This window comes from Pituophis catenifer, unplaced genomic scaffold (assembly GCF_029215685.1).
Source record: "Pituophis catenifer annectens isolate HBS135680 unplaced genomic scaffold, rPitCat1.0.hap2 SCAF_6, whole genome shotgun sequence".
NCBI lineage: Eukaryota > Metazoa > Chordata > Lepidosauria > Squamata > Colubridae > Pituophis > Pituophis catenifer.
This window is the reverse complement of record NW_027256886.1, coordinates 96,167,993-96,181,290: the sequence shown is the minus strand read 5'-3', so window position 1 is coordinate 96,181,290 and position 13,298 is coordinate 96,167,993. Positions and strand designations below refer to the sequence as shown.

The following is a 13,298-nucleotide window of genomic DNA, read 5'->3' as shown; positions in this document are numbered from 1 at the left end:
TATAATCAGCTCTTTTAAAATTTAAGATACTGGCTGGATTATGTTCTATTGCTTGTGTTTGCATTATAGTAAATTTCAATATGACCTGGTCACACTCACCTAAAGTTCAACTCCATCACTTCTTCTCTATTAGTAAGAATTAGATTCAGTATAGCTTTTCCTCTAGTTCTCTTCTCTATCTTTTGGATGACAAAATTGTCAGCTAGGTTGGTTAAGAATCTGTTTGATCTCCCACTTGCTGCCAAGTTTATCTTCCAGTTGATATCAAGGCAGTTAAAGTCCTCCATTACTACTGTGGTATGTTTTCTACACACATTTGTTAGTTGTTTAACAAAACATTCATCTATTTCTTCTGCTTCATTGGGTGATCTGTAATATACTCCTATAACAATTCATTCTTTTTTCCTTTAATATTGACACATATGCATTCTAGAAGGTTTTCATCCTTAGTTTTGTGGATTTCTGTAGAGATGTAGTGAACTTTTATGTATAATGCAACTCCACCTCCTCTTTTGTTAGATCTATTTCTTTTGAATAGTTTGTATCCTTACATCAGTCCATTCCAGTCATGAGTTTCATCCCATCATGTTTCAGTAATGGCAACTATATTATAGTTGCGGACGGGTTTTGGGACCCGGAGAGGTGTCATGTTTCAAAGCGGGGATTGAGGGGTTTTTTAATTAGGGCTTTTAATAATTTTTTAAGGGGAACTGGGAGGGTGACCAAGGAGGATGGGGGGGGTAATCCACCAAGGTCGGGGTCGAGCGTAGCACGGGGTAACAGTTTGGAGGGTGCTGGATGAGGGATTGGGGAGGGGATGGCGGGCTATCTTAATGAGGGATGTACCATCAGCACAGTGGATGGGAGGGGCAGATATGGCGGGAGCAGGGGACCATATCATGTGTCGGGGGTGCGCACTCGCTACTTGAGAGCAATTGCGCGCCCCGGTCCCCAAGGCTCCTCTCAGATACTAGCGGACCTGGCGGGTATTACGGAGACCTGGTTGGGCCCGGAGGGAGGGGTCCCTCACATCTCTAGTTGAGATGTGTCCACCAGGCTTCAGAGCATTCCATCAGCTGAGGGCCCAGGGGAGGGGCGGGGGGGTGGCGGTTATTATTAAAGAAGGTCTTGGTCCGAGGGAGACCACTGTGCCACAGATTGCCGGATGTGAGTCCCTCTTTGTGAGATGGGGTCATGGGGTTCAGATGGGCTTGTTGCTTTCGTACCTGGCTCCCTGCCGTGTGGCAACAGCCCTGCCTGAGCTACTCGATGTGATAGCCACGGTGGCAGTTGATACACCCAGGCTTATGGTCATGGGTGATTTCAACTTGCCGTCCGTTGGTGAAACATCGGAGATGGCTCAGGAGTTCATGGCTTCCACGACGGCCATGGACCTGACCCAGTTAGTTCATGGCCCCACTCATAGGGGGGGACACACACTGGACTTGATTTTTGTCTCTGGCCAGTGGTTGAGTGGTCTTGTTATAGGGGATATAGACATGAAACCCTTGTCATGGTCGGATCACTCACTCCTTCGTCTGGACCTTCGAACCGCGACACCCCGCTGCAGGGAGGCGGAGCCAATTAGATGGGTCCGCCCCAGGCACCTGATGGATCCTGATAGGTTCCAGATGGAGCTTGGGCCATTTCCTGAGGATCTGGCACATGACTCGGCCGAGGACCTGGTGGCTGCCTGGAATCGGGCGGCTGGTGGGGCCTTGGATCGAGTTGTGCCTTTGCGGCCTCTGACGCGGTGCTGATCCCTCGCGGCTCCCTGGTTTACCGAGGAGCTGAGGGAGATGAAGCGCCGGAAAAGATGCCTGGAGAGTGGTTGGAGGGCCAGTCTCGCTGAATCTGACCGAACACTGCTAAGGTTGCATATTAAGACCTACCTAGTGGCGATAAAGGCGGCAAAATTTAATTACTTTTCCGTTCTTATTGCGTCATCAGAGAATCGTCTGGCCGCCCTGTTCAGGGTGACCCGCTCCCTGCTCCACCCGGGAGTGCGGGAGGATCCCCTGGAAGGCAGGGCTGTGGATTTCGGACAATATCTGTATGACAAAATCGCTCAGATCCGGGGGGATTTGGACTCTGACTGGGTAGATTCGGGCAGGGTGGTGAGGAATAGTCTTGAGAATATTATCTGGGAAGAGTTTGACTCTGTGACCCCTGATGACGTGGACAGGATTCTGGGGAGACTTAGTACGGCCACATGTTTACTGGACCCGTGTCCCTCCTGGTTAGTACTGGCTTCCCGGGAGGTTACACGAGGCTGGCTCCAGGAAATTATTAACGCTTCGTTGAGTGAGGGTTACTTCCCCACGGCCTTGAAAGAGGCGGTGGTGAGGTGTCTCCTCAAGAAGCCTTCCCTGGACCCGGCAGTATTAGCCAACAAGGTTGTCGAGAGTGTGGTCACGCGACAGTTTCCACAGTACCTGGAGGAAACGTCTTATCTAGATCCATTCCAGTCGGGTTTCAGGCCCGGGCACAGCACGGAAACGGCATTGGTTGCGTTGGTTGATGATCTCTGGAGGGCTCGGGACAGGGGTTACTCCTCTGTTCTGGCCCTGTTAGACCTCTCAGCGGCTTTTAATACCATCGACCATGGTATCATGCTGCACCGGTTGGAGGAGTTGGGGATGGGGGGGCACCGTGCTACGGTGGTTCTCCTCCTTTCTCTCAGACTGGTCGCAGTTCGTGTTGGCAGGGGGGCAGAGATCGACCTCGAGGCCTCTTATATGAGGAGTGCCTCAGGGGTTGGTCCTCTCGCCCCTTCTGTTCAACATTTATGTGAAGCCGCTGGGTGAAATCATCTGTGGCTTTGAGGTGAAGTACCATCAGTACGCTGATGACACCCAGCTGTACATCTCCACCCCATGCCACCCCAACGATGCCCTTGAAGTGATGTCCCGATGCCTGGAGGCTGTGCGGATCTGGATGGGGAGAAACAGGCTCAAGCTCAACCCTTCCAAGACTGAGTGGCTGTGGTTCCCGGCATCCCAATATAGTCAGTTGACTCCATCACTGACTATTGGGGGCGAGTCTTTGGCCCCTTCGGAGAGGGCTCGCAAACTGGGAGTCCTCCTGGATACGCAGCTGTCCTTGGAGGAACATCTGACGGCTGTTGCCAGGGGGACTTTTTGTCAGGTTCGCCTGATCCGCCAGTTGCGGCCCTTTCTTGATTGGGATGCCCTGTGCACAGTCACTCATGCCCTCGTCACCTCTCACCTGGACTACTGCAAAGCTCTCTACATGGGGCTCCCCTTGAAGGGCACCCGAAGGCTCCAACTGGTCCAGAATGCGGCTGCGCGGGTAGTCACGAGAGCTACCTGGCGCTCACATATAACACCTCTCCTGCGTGAGCTGCACTGGCTCAGTGGTCTTCCGGGTGCGCTTCAAGGTGTTGGTTATCACCTTTAAAGCGCTCCATGGCATAAGACCTAGTTATGTTCGAGACCGCCTGCTGCCACCGATGGCCTCCCATCGACCTGTGCGCTCCCATAGAGAGGGCCTCCTCGGGGTGCCATCAGCCAAACAATGCAGGCTGGTGACCCCCAGGGGGAGGGCCTTCTCTGTGGGAGCACTTACCCTCTGGAATCAGCTGTCCCCAGAGATAAGGAGAATCCAAGACCTCGGTGCCTTCCACCGTGCCCTTAAAACTTTCTTTTTCCAGCAAGCCGGGCTGGCCTAACACTTTTTAAATGTTTTAATTGGTTTGTTACTGTTTTTAATTATGGGGCCAAATTTATATATATCTTTTAATGGTATTTTAATATTTGTACTCTATGTTTTTATGTGGCTGTACACCGCCATGAGTCCTTAGGGAGAAGGGCGGTATACAAATTCAAAAATAAAATAAAATAAAATAAAATAATAAAATAAAATAAAATAATAAAATAAAATAATAAAATAAAATAAAATAAAATAAAATAAAATAATAAAATAAAATAAAATAATAAAATAAAATAAAAAAATAATATTTACCATCATATACTAGTACTTCAAGTTCACCCTGTTTGTTCCCTAACTTTTGAGCATTTGTATATAGGCATTTAAGCCCTTTGTGGGTCTTGGATTCACAGATAGCCCTTGATTTACAATAGTTCATTTAGTGACCATTCAAAGTTACAAGTAAAATGAAAAAAGTGACATGTCAGTTTTTCAGAGTTACAACCTTTGCAGGATCCCCATGGTCACATGATCAAAATTCAGATGTCTGGTGACTGGTTCATACTTATGACCATTGCAGAGTCCCGGGATCACATGATCCCCTTTTGCAAACTTCTGAGAAGCAAAGTCAATGGGAAAGCCGGATTCACTTTACAACCGTGTTCCTAATTTAAGAATTTCAGTGATTCACTTAACAACTGTGGCAAGAAAGGTCATAAAATGGGGCAAAACCCACTTAACAGATGTCTCACTTAACAACACATTTTGGGCTCAATTTAGGTTGTACGTTGAGGACTATCTGTATTCCTTATATTTGGGGGTATATTTGTTATATCTCCTACTTTGTAAATGGGTTTTCCATCCTTTCCATCATTCTCTACTTCATTGTGTTTTTCCTTTCTTTCTTGTTCTATTTACTCTCTGCCTCCTTATATGATTGGTTATCTAGTTGTTTTTGCTTGGAATTAGGTTCTAAAGGTTTTGAAGATTGCCCCCCTCCCTCCCCCCTCCATTTTATTTTAAAGCCCTTCTGATAAGATGACCCAGTTGTTTTCCAAATATATTCTTTCCAATTCTTGTCACGTTCACTCCATCCCTTGCCAGTAGCCCTTCATGTAGGTAAGGCAGACCATGGACTACAAAACCAAAATTCTCTTGACGACACCAGTTTTTAAGCCAGTGGTTCATTTCTAAAATACTTTGCTCTCTCTCATTGGATATTGGCCTTTTGTTGGAATTATAGATGAAACCTCCATTTATGCTCCTAATTCTTTAACCTTCTTCCCTAGCTGTTCATAATCTCTTATTATTGTTTTTAGATTCATTATTGTGTCATTGGTCCCCATGTGTAGGAGAAGAAAAGAGTAGTAATCTGTGGAGTTATTGTGTAGGGTTCTCAGTAAAATCTTTGATTTTTGCTCCAGGGAAACAACATACTCATAAATTCTCAGGTTGTAAATGAAACCGCAGGAGAGTTGTACTTTCAGACTTGCAAGATTATGTTAATGTAGCCTTACAATAAAGGAGAATTAGCTAATCTGTTTGTGTGTCCTGTCTGGTTTACCTAGGAAGGCTGATAATACATACCAAAATATCAATGTACTATCTATCTCATTCAAGTAGAAAAAAGGGGGGAAATTAAACCAAGGAATTTCTTTTTTTGCAAAAAGCTTGAGACTCACCAGAGTGAAGTAGTTGAGATATAATGCACCATCTGGATGAAGGGCAATGGATCAGAAGTAGCACCACAACTGGTACAGACACACTAAATCAGATAAATAAATGATTAGATATTAACAGAAGAAAATATCCTTTTGCTCATTTCCAAGTCTATTTCTTCATTTCAGGATTAATATAACTTAGAATTGTTGTTTTTCTGTACCTGTTCAAACAAGGTCATTGCAAATTTCTGATGTGAAATACAATGTGGGGCAGTGCAGATATCTTCTTTAGATTCATCTGCAATGTGGAAATGAATCCTCATTAAGAGGTTCTCCTACATCCAGGAAAACAGGAAAAAGGAAATTAGAGTTAATATTAAATAATTTAAATTTATCATTTAGAGTTGTATGAAATTTGCTTCGAAACTTTCTAAAATTCATTTAAAAACTAGGAGTTTTGTATTATAAATCAATGTTGATCTGCTAGCCTCCATTTTGTTCTTTCTGATTCTGGATGTTGTTCTTTCCAGAACTGGTGCATTTGTTTGAAATATCCTCTTCTTGTAGGACTTGATCTGTAATAACAGATCATTATTTCTTCGTTTTCAATCACTGTATATTTGCAATGGGTAAACATCTTTTCTTCCAATAGTTTTGCAGCTGTTGGCCCTGGTTGCTCACCAACAATCCTGAGTCCTAAGGCCAATTGGAGGTCCAGGAACTCCAACATCTAGTGTGATCCTTGTTAACCTGGGCAACCAAGCCGGTTATGGATTTCTGTAATTTACGTCTCACCATATTTTTTATGGGAGAGACACTCTTTGTCTGACTCCTTTGATAAGACCATCCAGTATGGCTGAACCTCTGCCATAGCTCTCGTTTTCCTCAGAACACACAAGCCCCACAAACATATCAAGGTAGTGCCTCACTGTGTGTGTGGGGGGGGGGGGTGTTGTTATTTGTTGCTTGCCACCTATCTCGCCAAGGGCTACTCTAGGCAGCTCACAACCAAAAAAATTCCGAAGAAATAAAAAGGAAGATTAAACAAAATGAAAGTAAAATGGAACAATAAGAAGAATAATAACAAGAAAAAAGAAAACAAAGAAAAGGAGAACAAGGAAAATACATCAATATGATTAGTAAAAAAAAACAAGTTTGGTTTTTGGGGGGAGGAGCTTCAGTATTTGTTGCTTCCTCAAATTGTTTTTTAGGATTCATCAACTTTCTACCACTTTTATACTCACAAAGCATTCTGCAGCATCATCCATAATGCCCAGCTGGAAACGCTGCTCATCTTGAAAGGTCTTTGCAAGAGCACTACGAAGAGCATCAGAAGGTAACACTTTGTCATTGCTGCACTGGAACTGGTTAAAGATACCCTAGATGGATAAAAACAGAAATTTTAAAGTGCTCAAATTATTTCTACCATACCGATAAAGAGCCAAAAGTAAGTATGTTTGCCAAACTGTTAACAATAGACTACTCTTGCCATTCTGGGAGAATGGAGCATAGCTATTTACTATCTATGTAGAAGATCCCTTGAGATACTTAAGCTAACATAGATGTTTTACTAAGGCCAAATATATACAATTCCTTTAATTCCTTCACAGGATTCTGTTTCTAATCTTATGAAACCCAATGCCCTTCTTTATTCTAGTTTCTCTAGTCCTTTAATTGTGTTATGCAGAACAGGCGACAGTAGTCAACATGGAGCCCTTACAATGCATGTCAACTGTCCGACTAGTGAACCCAAAATAAGGAAACAGTCCTGGGAGCTTTAAAATCCCCAAAGTAAAACATTATTGGATACACCATTTTGGTACTGAAGAATCAAAACCAGCTCTGGTTTTTCCGCACAAATGCTTGCCTAGTTAAACAATAGTTTCCTCTTCTCCCCACCCCTGGGTGATCACATTGTCCAATTATGAGATGTCCTTTTGTTATGGGAACAGTCCATCTCTTGCTATGGTGACCTTGATGGTTGCCAGGCTCTCATGATCCACGCCAGGGGTGAAATCTAATATTTTTTTGCTACCGGTTCTGTGGGCGGGGCTTAATTAGTGGGCGGGGCTTGTTAATAAGGTGACTGGGAGGGCGTGGCTTGTTGGTCAGGTGAGCGTGGCCAAGTCAATGTCACTTCTTTGCCCTTTTTTAACCTACAAAACACAACACAACACAACTGGCTCACCCACAATATAAAAGCAGCTGTGCTAGACCCAAAATGGCCCCTGCAACAAGTAGGAACCTCACACAGTCACAAAAAGCCCCCCAAAAAACAACTTTCACACTTTACACACACACAACAAACACAACTGGCTCACCCACAATATAAAAGCAGCTATGCTAGACCCAAAATGGCCCCTGCAACAAGCAAGAACCTCACACAGCCACAAAAAGCCCAAAAAAAACAACTTTCACACTTTACACACAAAATTCCACATACAGCTTTGTGAGATTTTGTGTGTTTGTGTAGTTAGAGTGAAACACTACAGAAAACACACTAAATCTCAGAAAGCTGCACAAATATTATTTTATTTTTATTTATTTTTATTTTTATATAAAAACAGCTAAATTTAAAACTTCCTAAACTTTAAATGCTAGGTCTAAAAAAAGAACAACTAAAAAAAAACCCCAATTAACTATTTTTTAAAGCTCCCAAAGGGGAAAAAAACTTACCCAATAGAACAGGGGTCTCCAACCTTGGCAACTTTAAGACTTGTAGACTTCAACTCCCAGAATTCCTCAGCCAGCTTTGCTTTGCTGGCTGAGGAATTCTGGGAATTGAAGTCCACAACTCCCTGCCTGCTTGATTGCAGGCAGGGAGATTCAGTTGCTTGCTGATGCAATGGATTGCAGGGATTACACCAAGGCGTTGCGACCAACAGCTAAGGTAAGCAAGCTGAGGGTGGGAGGGGGGATTTTTGCTACTGATTAGCAGGCAACTCAGCTGGGATCGTCATAGCTTGGATCGTCAGAGCCATTTAAAAGAAAAAAAAGGCTCTGATGATCCTGCGGCTCATCTGGGCATGGGGGGCAGGGATTTTTGTTACCGGTTCTCCGAACTGCCCGCTGCCATTGCTACCTACTCGCCTGAGCCAGTCTGAACCGGGAGCATTTCACCCCTGATCCACGCACACATTCTCAGCATTCTAATTCCCCTTTCCCTTCCCCCAGTTCATTGGTAAGTTAAAAAGCATTAAGATTTGAAAGATGAGAGCATAATAAAAAAGAACTAGCCTTCCTATAATTTGGGTACTATACTTAAAAGTGCCTCAACTTGCACTTGTCTTGAGTCAGACCACATTGCTTATATATATTATTCATTCTACTTTTTTAACCAGTCAGTAGTCCTTGAATTGCATTTCTGTCTTTTAGGGTATTACACAATGCACCCAATTTACTATTATCTGCAGATTTGTTTATTATTATTATTATTATTATTATTATTATTATTATTATTATTATTATTATTTATAAAAGGTTTTTTTATTTTTTGAAACACACAGACACACATACAATATATTTTTTCTGAACAGAGTATTGGCCAGTTCACAAATTTAAACAATTTTTAGTCATTTCAACACAATTTATACATTCCCTTTTTGCCATAGTATTTATTCTCTCTATTTTTCTTTTTTTCCCTTTTCTTTTTCTTTTTTTAAAATCAATATTAGCGATTCATCCTATCTCTAATCTTAACCAAATCTCATTTTTCCCTTCCTCTCAATATTAAACCACTTAAATTTGAAATCTCCTTTAACATAGTTCCTAATATTACAATAATTTATTTCATATCAAAATGATAAATCAAAACATTTTATAACATACATTCCTTAGATCTTATTCCAAATAATACATTTCAACATCTTAATAAAAATCAGTTAATTATTTAGCACTGCTTCCTTAAATCTTATCTCTAATTTTCAAATACTTTGTCAAAAGTATATATTTACTCTTCAAACCACATCTTAATCATTTCTTTTCACCAGTCTAATTAATTCAAATATGCAATTAAAAATATTTATAAGCTCCAACAATACAATAAATAATATTCCAATCATTACAATTTCTCTAATTTTAAATAAAACATATTTCTAAATCTTATTTCATTTCATTCGTACATCCATAATTTTCCATTATTTTAAATTACTTAATTAGTATCACAATTTCATCTTTTTTCTAACATTCAGTTCATCTATAAATTTTACTTCGATTCATATTTCAATTCAAAATGTATACAACATATTCCTCTTTCATTTCTTTCTCCCTTTCTCCCTTTCTATTTTTATTTTTTTCTTTCCCCTTTTCTTTTGTGCTTTAAAATTCTGTTCTCCTATTTTGTCCTATATTTCCCATTATTTCCCATCTCTTTTCCCTTTTTCTTATCTTTCCATTGTTAATCCCAATATAATCTTTTTGTATTTTAAAATCATAAGCTGTTCTATTTTGCCCTATATTTCCCATTGTTTTCCATCCCTTTTCCTTCTTTCTTGTATTTCCACTGTTAATCCCAGTGTAATCATTTAATTTTTTAATATTCTTTCTATTCTCCGCTCTTTTCATCAGATTTCTGTTTTCCATGCAACATCATAGTAATTTCCCTTATTTCCATTTTCAGTGATAAGTACATCATTCTCATCATTTCCTTAAGTTCCTGCACCATTTTGTTCTTTCTGAGTTAATATTATTCCAATTTTTTTTTTATTTTTTTTTATTTTGAATTTGTATACCGCCCTTCTCCCTGAGGACTCAGGGCGGTGAACAGCCAAGTAAAAACATCAAGTACAAATATTAAAATACAGTTAAAATATACATATATAAATTTGGCCCCATTAATTAAAAACAATAAACAAAACACTTAAAAACACTTAAAAAAAATTAGGCCAGCCCGGCTTGCTGGAAAAGGAAGGTTTTAAGGGCACGGCGGAAGGCACCGAGGTCTTGGATTCTCCTTATCTCTGGAGGCAATTGATTCCAGAGGGTAGGTGCCCCCACAGAGAAGGCCCTCCCCCTGGGGGTCACCAGCCTGCACTGTTTGGCTGATGGCACCCCGAGGAGGCCCTCTCTGTGGGAGCGCACGGGTCGATGGGAGATTGTCGGTGGCAGCAGGCGGTCTCGAAGATAGCTAGGCCCTATGCCATGGAGCGCTTTAAAGGTGATAACCAACACCTTGAAGCGCACCCGGAAGACCACTGGGAGCCAGTGCAGCTCGCGCAGGAGCGGTGTTACATGGGAGCGCCAGGCTGCTCCCGTCACTACCCGCGCTGCTGCATTCTGGACCAGTTGGAGCCTCCGGGTGCTCCTCAAGGGGAGCCCCATGTAGAGAGCGTTGCAGTAGTCAAGGCGAGAGGTGACGAGGGCATGAGTGACTGTGCACAGGGAATCCCGATCAAGAAAGGGCCGCAACTGGCGGATCAGGCGAACCTGACAAAAGGTCCCCCTGGTTACAGCCGTCAGATGTTCCTCCAAGGACAGCTGCCTATCCAGGAGGACTCCCAGATTGCGAGCCCTCTCTGTGGGGGCCAACGATTCGCCCCCAATAGTCAGTGATGGAGTCAACTGACTATATCGGGATGCCGGGAGCCACAGCCACTCAGTCTTGGAAGGGTTGAGCCTGAGCCTGTTCCTCCCCATCCAGATCCGCACAGCCTCCAGGCATCGGGACATCACTTCAAGGGCATCGTTGGGGTGGCCTGGGGTGGAGATGTACAGCTGGGTGTCATCAGCGTACTGGTGGTATCTCACCCCAAAGCCACGGATGATCTCGCCCAGCGGCTTCACATAAATGTTGAACAGGAGGGGCGAGAGGACCGACCCCTGAGGCACTCCACATATAAGAGGCCTTGAGGTCGACCTCTGCCCACCTGCCAACACGAACTGCGACCGATCGGAGAGAAAGGAGGAGAACCACCGTAATACGGTGCCCCCCATCCCCAACTCTTCCAGCCGGTGCAGCATGATACCATGGTTGATGGTATCAAAAGCCGCTGAGAGGTCTAACAGGACCAGAACAGAGGAACAACCCCTGTCCCGAGCCCTCCAGAGATCATCAACCAACGCGACCAATGCCGTTTCCGTGCTGTGTCCAGGCCTGAAACCCGACTGGAACGGATCTAGATAGGATGTTTCCTCCAAGAATTGTGGAAACTGTCGCGCGACCACACTCTCAACAACCTTCGCCAGGAAGCGAAGGTTGGAGACAGGACGATAGTTGGCCAATATTGCCGGATCCAGGGAAGGCTTCTTGAGGAGAGGCCTCACCACCGCTTCTTTCAAGGCGGCGGGGAAGTGACCCTCACTCAACGAAGCGTTGATAACACCCTGGAGCCAGCCTCGTGTAACCTCCCGGGAGGCCAGTACCAACCAGGAGGGACACTGGTCCAGTAAACATGTGGCCGTACTAAGTCTCCCCAAAATCCTGTCCACATCATCCGGAGTCACAGCATCAAACTCCTCCCAGGTAACATTCTCAAGACTATTCCTCGTCACCCTGCCCTGATCTACCCAGTCAGAGTCCAAATCCCCCCGGATCTGAGCGATTTTGTCATACAGGTATTGTCCGAAATCCTCCGCCCTGCCTTCCAAGGGATCCTCCCGCGCTCCCAGATGGAGCAGGGCGGCCGGACGATTCCCTGATGACGCAATAGAGGCGGAAAAGTAGTTAAACTTTGCCGTCTTTATCGCCACTAGGTAGGTCTTAATATGCGACCTTACCAGTGTTCGGTCAGATTCAGCGAGACTGGCCCTCCAACCGCTCTCTAGGCGTCTTTTCCGGCGTTTCATCTCCCTCAGCTCCTCGGTGAACCAAGGAACCGCGAGGGATCGACACCGGGTCAGAGGCCGCAAAGGCACGACTCGATCCAAGGCCCCACCAGCCGCCCGATCCCAGGCAGCTACCAGGTCCTCGGCCGAGTCGTGTGCCAGATCTTCAGGAATTGGCCCAAGCTCCGTCTGGAACCTATCAGGATCCATCAGGCGCCTGGGGCGGATCCATCTAATTGGGTCCGCCTCCCTGCGGCGGGGTGTAGCGGTTCGAAGGTCCAGACGAAGGAGTGAGTGATCTGACCATGACAAGGGTTTCATGTCTATATCCCCTATAATAAGACCACTCAACCACTGGCCAGAGACAAAAATCAGGTCCAGCGTGTGTCCCCCCCTGTGAGTGGGGCCATGAACTAACTGGGTCAGGTCCATGGCCGTCATGGAAGCCATGAACTCCCGAGCCATCTCTGACGTTTCACCAACGGACGGCAGATTGAAATCACCCATGACCATAAGCCTGGGTGTATCAACTGCCACTGTGGCTATCACATCGAGTAGCTCGGGCAGGGCCGTTGCCACGCGGCAGGGAGCCAGGTACGTAAGCAGCAAGCCCAATTTAAAGTTGTGTTGTAATCCTCCTTTTTTAATCATTAAAGTCAAGCCGCTTGCAGACAAACAAATCCTCCTTAGTTCAGCTGTTATCGCTTTCAATGTTCAAGGTTCTCTCACTGTTGTTATTCCTTTCAAAGTTCAGAGTTTTTTCCAGACCAAAAATTTAGTGTTGTAATGATCTTGTTTCTCCTGAAGATGTCTCTCTATAATCCACAATTCCAATCAGTAATTTAAAAAGTATCCATTTTGTTTGCAATCAGCTTTAGCAATCTTTACTGGTTTAAATTTTTCTCCTTCTTCTTTTTTACCTTTATACGGACCAAATCAGTTTATAGTCCAATCCAAATTTGCAAAGTCCGAATTCCAACTTTACATTCCAGTTCAAATTCAATTTAAAATCTTTAGCCAGGCTTTTCTATTGTAGGCTTTTCTTCATTTTTTAATCTTCTTTTAAAGTTCAAAATTTTCTAAACAGTTTATATCCTATACTGTTCCAAAGGTATTTTCTTTTGGGTTTCTTTTCTTATAGTCAATTTAGTCTCTCCAAATTCTATATCCACATTTAAGTATCCAATTCCATTTTGGGCTTAGTGC

The 13,298-nt window shown here is 43.8% G+C and overlaps 1 protein-coding gene across 1 annotated transcript in view; it reads right to left on the bottom strand.

Annotated features, from left to right (window-relative positions):
* Positions 1 to 13,298, bottom strand: part of USP54 (ubiquitin specific peptidase 54) — a 148,254-nt gene that overhangs the window by 89,181 nt on the left and 45,775 nt on the right. The window contains exons 3-5 of the mRNA XM_070945334.1: positions 6,575 to 6,709; positions 5,552 to 5,665; positions 5,352 to 5,434 (exon numbers count right to left, since the gene is read on the bottom strand). Coding sequence (XP_070801435.1) covers positions 5,352 to 5,434; positions 5,552 to 5,665; positions 6,575 to 6,709 — 332 coding nt within the window. The remainder of the gene's footprint in view (positions 1 to 5,351; positions 5,435 to 5,551; positions 5,666 to 6,574; positions 6,710 to 13,298) is intronic.